The following is a 9,992-nucleotide window of genomic DNA, read 5'->3' on the forward strand; positions in this document are numbered from 1 at the left end:
CATTTAAAAAAGAAAAAAAAAAGGAAAGATTTATTTCCCAGCCCACTGACGAGGTCAGCACCAGCAGGTCTGGACTTGCAGAACCGATCACCCATTTGCCTCCCACTTCCAGTGTGCCACACAAAGCTTCCCCCAAGTCTTCCCGGCGCCATCTACTGTGCCCTCTGGGTATGTCAAGTGCCTTTTTTTTTTTTTTCCTGGCACAGAGATTTTTAAAGATGAGATTAAATCAGAGAACACTTCTCCCAAAGTGGAAATTGCTCTGAAACAGCTTAAGGAAAAATTCAGATGAATAGCTAACACATAAGCTAGTTTCTACATTCTTCAGTCCCTGAAAAGGGGCTTTGCAAGTTACAGAACACTCCTTCCATGATTGAGACCTCAGGAGCAAAACTGACCATGGAATCAGTGGTTTCTAGAAAAAAAATTTTAATTTGGGACATTCTAGACCAGCATTTCATGAAAACCTGCTGTAGTCTATCAAATGTAATATATAACCTGGAGTCATTGCTCTATATCCCCTTATCAAACCTATGTCTATAATTTTTTTGCTACAGCAGTTCATAGTGAGTGTTTCTTACCCTGACTTGTTCCAAAAGCACTTCAAGATGGTACATAACACAATATTGTTGTAACACAAACTAGAATGTAGAAATTTCTTTTGCTTATTTGTGAATCACATAGAATTCCCATTTTGACAAGCCACCATAACTTACAGAATTTAATTTTTATATTCACTAGAGGTAAATTTTTTCTACCAGTCTACCTAGGGATTCCTTTCTGACCAAAATGTGCTTTTGACACAATTACATTTGAAAGTATCTTTGTAATTGTCCCATAATCTGCTTAAATAATCATTAAAGAGCTATACTGATATATTTGCAAGGAAGAGCTTATGTTCATCCACCAAAGCCAAGGAGATTTACTTATTTTATCACTGCCTTGCAACTGAGACACATTCAGCAGTTCAAATTTCCCCAGAATATTTTAAGTGTGAAAATAAGAACAGAACAAGGAAAATGGGAAAGCTTATAACAGTTTCAGTTACAACTTAAAGTTGGAATTTTTGTGAGACATCTTCAATTTGAAAGTGAAGAACAATTAAATTATTGAAGTCTGAAATCTTTTTCCTTTTTACTCTTTGAACATAACAATTGACTTTTTCCCTAGATTATTTGACATTAACAAGTTTCAGAAAACGTAAGTGAAGGTGTGGTTAGAAAAATTACAGTGAAATGGTGTTCCCTGTAGTAATTACCCACAAAGATGAAACAGGGTCACTGTAGCCACTCCCACATTAAAATTATATTATCATATGTAAGTCATTATTAATTATCCAGAGATGACGGGGGCTCTTCTGCTTACAACTGCTAGTTTGAGGAGCGCTGAATTTTCTCTCTTTTTTTGGCCAGTTATTAATATAATTAAAATTTCAAAAGCAAAGCCAAGAAAAGGGGGTATGGCCCAGTAGCTAATGGCTCTTAAAGAGGCACTCAATGGATCTAACTTGCCTAGAACTGCCAAGTGCAGTAGGTTAGAGGCTCCACTCTCTCACAAGTCTCTTCTCGTCTTGCAGCATTTTCTACTCTCACCTACATATGATTTGTGAGTTAGAACTTTAAGTGAGACATTTTTAATGTACACTCAGAGCATCCTTCCCAGGGAGAATTAAAGGGGCTGCCCCACTGGGCGGCTAACAAGCAATCATTCATTAAAATGTTAAGAAATATGATTTGTATTGCACTGATTTCTTGCACAATAGCAACTTCTTTCTTTTTGGTTTACAAGACAACTGTTAAATTAAAATACCAAAGAACTTTAAACATTAGCATTTTCATCTTATAACCTTACAAGTGTGTCACTTTACATATCTGCATAAAAGCTCAGCTCAATTATAATCCCCTGGGATTTACCTGCTTGGTACTAAGCATATATGTAAAATTATTACTCACATCTTTCCCTGACACTCTGAAGTGGCGAGGTGTGGCTGGCACAGACCCTGGTGGGTTAATCATCACTAGTTACTCAAGAAGTGCCTGCTCTTCCCTGGGGATTGCCAGTCCTCTCTATCAACTTCATTCAAGACCAGCCTGGAAGACACCAGAGTTTTTTCCATAAAGCCAAGTCAAAAACTACCCTATCTGGTCAGTCCCTGCAGGTTAATGAGACAAAGGTGTGTCAGTCAAGCAGCAGGTATGTCCTGAGCACACACCACATTCCGGCCCCAGTGCTGGGAAGACTGGGGTGGGGTGGGGGGCAGGATTGGGGCCGTGCTTCTTCAAGAGCCGGTATGTTAAAAGATGAAGGCGTGAAAACGGTGAGAAAATTATGGTTTATTTCCAATATTTACATTTACCTAAGTACTGCTTTTAATAGACAAAATGCAGCAATACCATTGTGCTGTTTATAAAATACAGCATTAAAAAAAAAAAACATTAATTTGCTATGTGATCTGCTAATTGGATCTATGTCTAAGCTCATTTGTATAACTTCAAATACCCAAGCCTTCCCCACCCTTTTCTCACTCACCTCTCCTCCTTCTACTCCCCTACTCTGGAGGACACAAAAAATACACATAAAAGTTTCTGCCCCAGAGGAACCTCAGCCTAGTTAGAAAGAAAACACCAACACAGAGAAAAACAGAAATCATACAAAATGGAATATATAAAATCCAGTGCTGAATTGTAAGTGAAGACTTAAGGGTGTAGGAATTCTAGCTATAAATCCTAAAAACACAAAGTAGCCAACACACAGTAATTACGCAAGTCAGGACAACTAAGTCAGGAAAAACAAGGAAAAGAAAGTTGAACCTGTAATCCTGATACAGACACTAAAACCTATAGTGAAGTTCTTCAATGGGAGAAGCGAGCCAACTTGCACTCTCCCAACCACCTTTACCAGCCAGCTTCCTACAATGGTTCTAGAACCTTCCTTCATTCCAACCCAGGCAGAACCCCCAACAGACTCCTAAACAGCACTGTCGCTGAAAAGCTAAAGGGAGAGCCCATGGCCACCCCAAGGCACCTCTCCCCTCAACTCTCAGGTGTGCTCAGGTCAAAGAGGCTCCCTCCGCCCTCCCTGGCTTTGCCGTGTAATTTCTAACCCGCCGATTCAGCACCTCTCGGATGGGCCATGCAGGGCTTTTGGCAGCTCTCGGGGCTTTGTCTCATCATGAACAGACGCTCCCTCCTGGACTAAGACCTAGAGCTGGAAGGTGGGGTGGTAACCGCGGGACAAGCTCACCTTGGCCCGTGCAAGAGCGCCCAGGTTGGCCCATGGCGATGGGGCGCCAGTTTTACAAGGACAAGCCAATACTTCATGCTCATGGCGGCAGTCGTGGGAAATCCATTCCTGAAGCCAGCTCGGCCTTGTCAGGGTGAATCACCGCGTTCACCTAACACGACACTGACCCGGGTCAAGCCTCAGGTGGGAGCCAGCAGCCTGCACCCCTGCACTGGCTCCAGTTTGCAGGAACGTGGAGCAGGTTTCTGAGCGGAAGGACAGCCACCGAGGCTGGACAGTTTTCCTCAAACGCGGCCTGCTTGTGACGTTTTACTTCCTCGCCCACTTGCCCTGAGAATATCCATTTTCTGTCACTTCCATCTCAAGACATCAAAATACCCAACCAAATGTGAACACTGCGATTCGTGGGGACCAAGCCTGGCGGGAGAGCGAGGCGGGCGCGCGGGCGCTGCCCGAGGGGCTGCCCCAGGGTCCTGCCGGGCTGGGGGCAGGCTTCGCCCGCCGCCGCCACCCCCGTCCTCGGGTGGCCTCCTGGCAGTGTCCCAGGTGTGGAGGGCGAGGAGGCGGGCAGGCGCGGGGCACCGTCCCGGGCGGGCGAAGGCGACTCAGCCCCGGGCGCACCGTCGAAAGTGGTCGAACCGAAGCGGGGACTCGAGCAGGGCGAGGCGTTTGTTCGGGCTGGTGGTGAGGCCCCGAGGGGGAAGGGAGCGGGGACCCGCCTGTCCCCGCGGCGGGAGCCTCGCGGGCGCTGGGACCTGCGCGGCCTCCACACAAATCTCCCCGTCGCAGGGACGCCTGTTTTTCTAACTTTAAAAAGTTTAAAAAATGAACAAACGCAGCAGAGCTTTAAACGCACAGCTCCCCTGAGCTAGTCGGAGCGGAGAGAACGGCGACAGCAGCGACGTCCCGCGACGCGCCCGCTCCGCACACGCGCGCAGCCGAGGCCGGGGCTCAGGACGCCCAGCCGGGCCGCCGAGGGGCCGCCGAGGGGCGGCGGGAGGGGCGGCGGGGCCCTCGGGGCTCGGGCCGGGCGGGGCGGCGCTGCGGAGGCGGGGCCGGGCGGAGCCGCCCCGCGGCCACTTTCTCCCCGGCTCGGGGCGGGGCGCGGGGCGCGGTGAAAAGGCGCCGCGGCGGCGGCAGGTGTCACAGCCGCAGCGCCCGGCGCGCTCCGCTCTGCCCGCCTCGGAGCCCGTGCGCGGCGCCGGCCCCAGCGAGCGCGGAGGCGGCCCGGCCAGGACGCAGGTGAGGCCGCGGGTGACGCCGGCGCCGGCCCGCGACGCCCGAGCCCGCCAGGCCGGGAGAGCTGCCCGAGCCGAGTGCCCGGCGGCGGCGCCCGGGAGGCGGCGGGAGCGAGGGCTGGACGCGGTCGTCGCGCCGCGGGGCGGGAAGGGAGCGGGGCGCGGCGGCCGGCGGACCTCGGCGGGAGCCCGCGCACAGCCCCGCCCGCCGCCCGGGGCTCCAGAGCGGCCGAGGGCCGCGGAAAGGGCAGCCGGGTCTGGGGTCCAGCGGGAAGCCCGGCCCGGAGGGGGCCGCTGTGACAGCCCCACGCGCCGCCGCTCACCGCGACTGTCCCGAGAGCTGCGGGACGGCCGGGTCCCCGCTCGCCTCTGAGTCGGTCCCTCTCAGGGCTCCCGCGCCCAGTCGGTCACCAGCACAGACGCCTGTGACAAGGGTCGGGGCGGCTCAGTTAAGGGCGAGGAACTGGAGCCGGACCCGCTCCTCGGCCTCTGGCCGGCCCCAGACAGTCGCCCGTGACCGCGACCGCGCAGGGTCGGAAGCGACAGCCGCGGCCCCAGCCCGTCCCCACCGCGCGTCTCCGGTGTCTGGGAACAACTTCATCGCACCTGTTACCCCGACCCCACTGGGGGTCAAATTTCAATTTACTCCTCTTCCCGAACAGACCCTTAAACAGGCAGCTCAAGCTTTAAAGAAGCCACAGCGCGGGCCGTGTTTGGGGCCGTGTTCCCCTCACCCGATGGTGACTGTAGATGGCCCGGGACCGTGTCCGGGGTGGGGAGCGGGCGGAGCCCACCGCGTGTTCTGGGCCGGGGGCACGGACGTAAACCAGGGGTGAGCGCCCTGCTTCCACTCGGCAAGATCTTGCCAACGAAGACCTGGAAGGTGCAATTCCGTAAGACGGTCTTGTTAAACCTGGACGTTGTTGCTTTCGGTGGTTCTGCTGGTGGGGAGGGAGCAGACTGAGCTGCGCGAGCTCTGGCGAGACGACCTGCTCACCCACGGGCAGCCCGGGCAGTCTGGACTTAAACGGGTCAGGGCAAAACCCCGCAGGACCAAACTACTGTTTTTTCCAGTGATGTTTCTCTTTTTCAAACTGATTAGGGCTAAATGTTCCGCGAGTGTATTTCAACCTGATGTAACTTCTGTGCCCACGTCTTTCCTGCCTTTGACCGAAGTGGCACTGAGGGATTCAGCAGAGCTTGGTGCCCCACAGCAGCGACTGTGGGTGATGAAAGGTTCATTCTGAGCTCGCTTCAGAGCCCATCTGCAAACAGGACATAACTCGCCTAAGATGAAGAGAGCGGGGTGCTTTTAAGTAGGAGAAGGAGGATTCACTACCAGCTTTGAAGGGGTGGAAAACAGGTGACTCATGAGGATGATGGAGAGGCTGGAATCCTGCTTAGAGGAGGGATTGATTGTGACAGACGGGGTGTAACTGTGAATCAGTGAGGACAGTTCATATCCTGGGATGAACAGAATAAAAATGCACAAGTTGCAACACTCATCAAAACAGGTGTCTTGAGTACTAGCCAAGCAGTCAGTCCTAGGCAGCCTCAGGTGACAATGGGGCCACCAACCCATACGCAACACTCACAGAAATCCACACACATGGCGGCTCCTTTTTATGGAGAGGCCAGCCCTAACCTGCTCCTTTCATATGGAAGAAGAAAGCAAGGCCCTCTGTGAAATTTTAACTTGGGGTGCCTCAAATGTAAACTTAACCAATGCTAGTAATGACTGTTTCACTGCTGCATTTCAAGTCCATGAGAATTAATGGAAATGTTTTAAGGAAAGTGTCTTTGCGGGGACATGATGCAACACTGGATTAGGTGGGCTTCTGTACACTACCTCCTAACCTCGCGACTCGCCTGTCTTGGCCTCTCTTTAAGACGAGGTTGGCCAACCTGGTATCAGTTTGGAACAGTCCAGAACTTGAGGCTGCACATGGATCCACCTGCAGAACACTGAGTAAGTTGTGCAGAGTCAGGACTAGTCAAGAAGTATCCACAGGGGATTCAGTGGGCTCCGTCAGACCTCATGAGTGCCTTTAAACGAACGAATGCTTTGTTCCTGGTGCTCCCCCACACTCCAGATTTTTACTGTATGCTAAAGATTGGGTGAATTGCTCAGGTGAACAAGCTACTCTTTATTAGAGAACACATAAAAACATGTTCGGGATGGCTTGGGAATTATACATTTAATCTTATGGCAAATTGTTTTCGCCTTTTTTGGTGAGGTTTCCTAAGAGTTGGTGTTTGCTCAGGAGGAGATTTAAGAGCACTTACTTACCCAAGACGCAGGGAAATCTCCAGATTCTGATCTGATGAGTGATTCCTGTGTTGGGTTTGTTTGTCTTTTCCAGTGCAAACCGCCCAGAGGAGAAGATGGATTGGAGCACACTGCAGACTATCCTGGGGGGTGTCAACAAACACTCCACCAGTATTGGAAAGATCTGGCTCACTGTCCTCTTCATTTTTCGCATTATGATCCTCGTGGTGGCCGCAAAGGAGGTGTGGGGAGACGAGCAAGCAGATTTCATCTGCAACACCCTGCAGCCCGGCTGCAAAAACGTGTGCTACGACCACTACTTTCCCATCTCCCACATCCGGCTGTGGGCCCTGCAGCTGATCTTCGTGTCCACGCCGGCGCTGCTGGTGGCCATGCACGTGGCCTACTACAGACACGAGAAGAAAAGGAAGTTCATCAAGGGGGAGATAAAGAGTGAATTTAAGGACATCGAAGAGATCAAAAGCCAGAAAGTGCGTATCGAAGGGTCCCTGTGGTGGACCTACACCAGCAGCATCTTCTTCCGTGTCGTCTTCGAAGCCGTCTTCATGTATGTCTTCTACATTATGTACGACGGCTTCTCCATGCAGCGTCTGGTGAAGTGTAATGCCTGGCCTTGTCCCAATACGGTGGACTGCTTTGTTTCTAGGCCCACGGAGAAGACTGTCTTCACGGTGTTCATGATCGCAGTGTCTGGAATTTGCATACTGCTAAATGTCACTGAATTGTGTTATTTGCTAATTAGATATTGTTCTGGGAAGTCCAAAAAACCAGTTTAACACTTTGTCTCACTGTTAGATGAAAGACAGCATGAAAGGTTGAGGCAACCTGTGCTTAGCTGTCAAGGCTCAGTTACCAGCATTCCCCAAGACAAAGATTCTGATCCTAAACGCAATCATTTGAAGCCCCTGTAGGCCTCACGTGAAACTCCAGATGCCTCTCTCCCCTAAAGTTTCCAAACGAAGGCCTAATTCTATTCCTGCATTAATTTGTACTACACTTAGTTCCGGTGAGACCCCGTGCTGGTAGGGGTTACTGGTGTAAGGTACTTTGATATTTTAAACAAAGGCTACTGGCATTTGTCTCTCTCTCTCTAAGGACAGGAGAGAAAAGCCAGGTTCTGAACAGGGCGCTGAGGTTTGGGTGTCCCTCCTGGGTTCTCTTTGTCAGTTTTCCCTGAGTTGAAGGTAAACATAGAGAATCTTGGTTCTTTTATTTACTTTGGAAGTTTTAATCTCTAACAATGGACAAAGTTACCTAATGCTTCAAACTCTATTATCTTTTTTTTTTTTTTTTTTAAGTGAACACTTTAAAGTAAGATGGGTTCTTTTGATCTAAAGATGTTCTGGAAACCATTATATGTTCCTCCTATTTCAAAGGCTCAGATTGTGATATGTAAATGGTGTGTGATTAGATACTGTAACTTAATTAGAATATGGCCTTTTGGTTATGAGTAACTGGCAGTGCAGCTGAGAGTTTCTGCACCGTGTGGTTTGTGGTACATGACAAGGTTGCAGCCTCTCCCAAGTGAGACAAGCGGGAAGTTCTTAGTGATGGCTTATGATAGCAAATGGCCTCATTTCAAAAATGCTGGTGTAATTACACGAGGACTGCAGACTGGAAGGGCCATCAACCACCACCTGTGACGACAGGCCGGCTCAGCACACCCTCCCTTCCCTTACAACGTTTGCTTTTCCCATTACATGGTGAATGGTAGCCGGTGTCAGAAGGAACACTCATTTAAAGAGGTGGCTTGGGAATTTCATTGCCACACTACAATTTAATGGTGCAGAATGAATTGGGGTGGGAGGAGGAGGGAGTTACTGGTTTTGAAGAACAGATTGAAAGACTGGACCTCTAAATTCTATTGATTAAAAACGAGTTTTATCTACTTCAAAAGTTTGCTTGCTTCCCTCGTCAGCATCCAATTTTTTAAATGAAAGTAGAACTAATAGACATTTGAAAAAGATAGAAACTAAGGTTTAGATAAGTATGTAACAGTTCTGTAGGAGAAACTGATTTCTAATATTATTAGTATTTTGATATGGCTTCCAACAAATGGTACTCAATATACTTCAGTGAGGGTAAATATTTTCCTGTTGCTAAGAATAGCATTGTAAAAACATTTTGTAATCATAAATAATAGCTTTACTAACATGCTTGTAGCTAAAATAATTTTGTAATGTCTCAAATATTATTTAAAATATTAAAATATAATTCAGACAATAATTTTTAAAAATCTAATAGTTTTTAAAAGAATAGCAAATTTTAAATTTCACATATAGCAATTTTTGTGTAAGTACATCAATATTTTATATATTATAACACCAAACAGGTAAGTTAACGGTGTCCGTCCACCATTCTGGGATTCTTCTGCCCCACTTACAGAAAAGCCTCTGTCACCAGAAAAAATTGGTGGGGAAGGCAGAAAGATTATTTCTGCCCAGCCCCATGCTTACTGCTAATGGGATTTTGATGACCACTGACCTAGGCACAGCGTGGCACAGGGACTGGAAATGTGGCTCAGAATGCTGAGTGTGTTTACACGACCAGTCTGGCTCCTAGATGAATCACAGAAGCAGACACTTTTTAAATGGATTAAAAGGGACAAAAAAACAGCCCACTTTCACCCAGGTAATAGAAAAAGGATAATAGTCCTTACCTATCTTCCCAGGTGCTTTGCACAGTCTCTTAAAATAACACAACTTTTAAAATAGATATGTTCACTCCTACAAGACATGAAGCTTATTACTCTCAAGGTATTAAAAGACTGGGCCAAAAATAATTACAGGCTAGTAGCAACCACTTAGATAGAGAAGTCTGGCCACATGCCCGAAAATTAGAGCTTGCACTTTGGAAATGATAATCCTGAATATGTATCTCAAATCATCAATTTGCAGTTTGTAGGAGGTAAGAAAAACCGTATTTAGGAGGGCCTCCCGCCCACTGAGCCCGCGGCATGTGCGAGCACTGGTTTGCAGCAGTGGGTCCAGCCCAGCTGCTAACTCTATCTGCACGAGATTCGTTAACAAACTGGGGGACGTGATCTTGACTCTTCAGTAGATGTGCACCCGTCAGAAGAGTGGGGTGGCTCAGGCCCACGAGGAAGGGCCAGTGGAGCGTCCTGCAGGGGCCTGGGGCCTGGGCTGCCCCCCATCACCCTTCCTAATGATGAACTCAAGAGCAGCCACAAGTGCTGAGCAGGTCTCGGTACACAGGAGCTC

The 9,992-nt window shown here is 48.9% G+C and overlaps 1 protein-coding gene across 2 annotated transcripts; it reads left to right on the forward strand.

Moving 5' to 3' along the window:
- Window positions 1–4,401: 4,401 nt before the first annotated feature.
- GJB2 (gap junction protein beta 2) lies at window positions 4,402–8,667 on the forward strand. 2 transcript variants are annotated; one of them, XM_063102284.1, is made up of 2 exons: window positions 4,402–4,485; window positions 6,845–8,667. In XM_063102284.1, exon 2 carries the CDS (start codon window positions 6,867–6,869, stop codon window positions 7,545–7,547), a length of 681 nt encoding a protein of 226 aa, XP_062958354.1. In that variant the 5' UTR covers window positions 4,402–4,485; window positions 6,845–6,866; the 3' UTR covers window positions 7,548–8,667. The 2 variants fall into 2 exon arrangements, with proteins under 2 accessions (XP_062958354.1, XP_062958355.1); XM_063102285.1 differs by lacking the exon at window positions 4,402–4,485 and adding an exon at window positions 6,292–6,450.
- The last annotated feature ends 1,325 nt before the right edge of the window (window positions 8,668–9,992 follow it).

This window comes from Cynocephalus volans, chromosome 7, assembly GCF_027409185.1.
Source record: "Cynocephalus volans isolate mCynVol1 chromosome 7, mCynVol1.pri, whole genome shotgun sequence".
In the NCBI taxonomy this organism is placed as follows: Eukaryota; Metazoa; Chordata; class Mammalia; order Dermoptera; family Cynocephalidae; genus Cynocephalus; species Cynocephalus volans.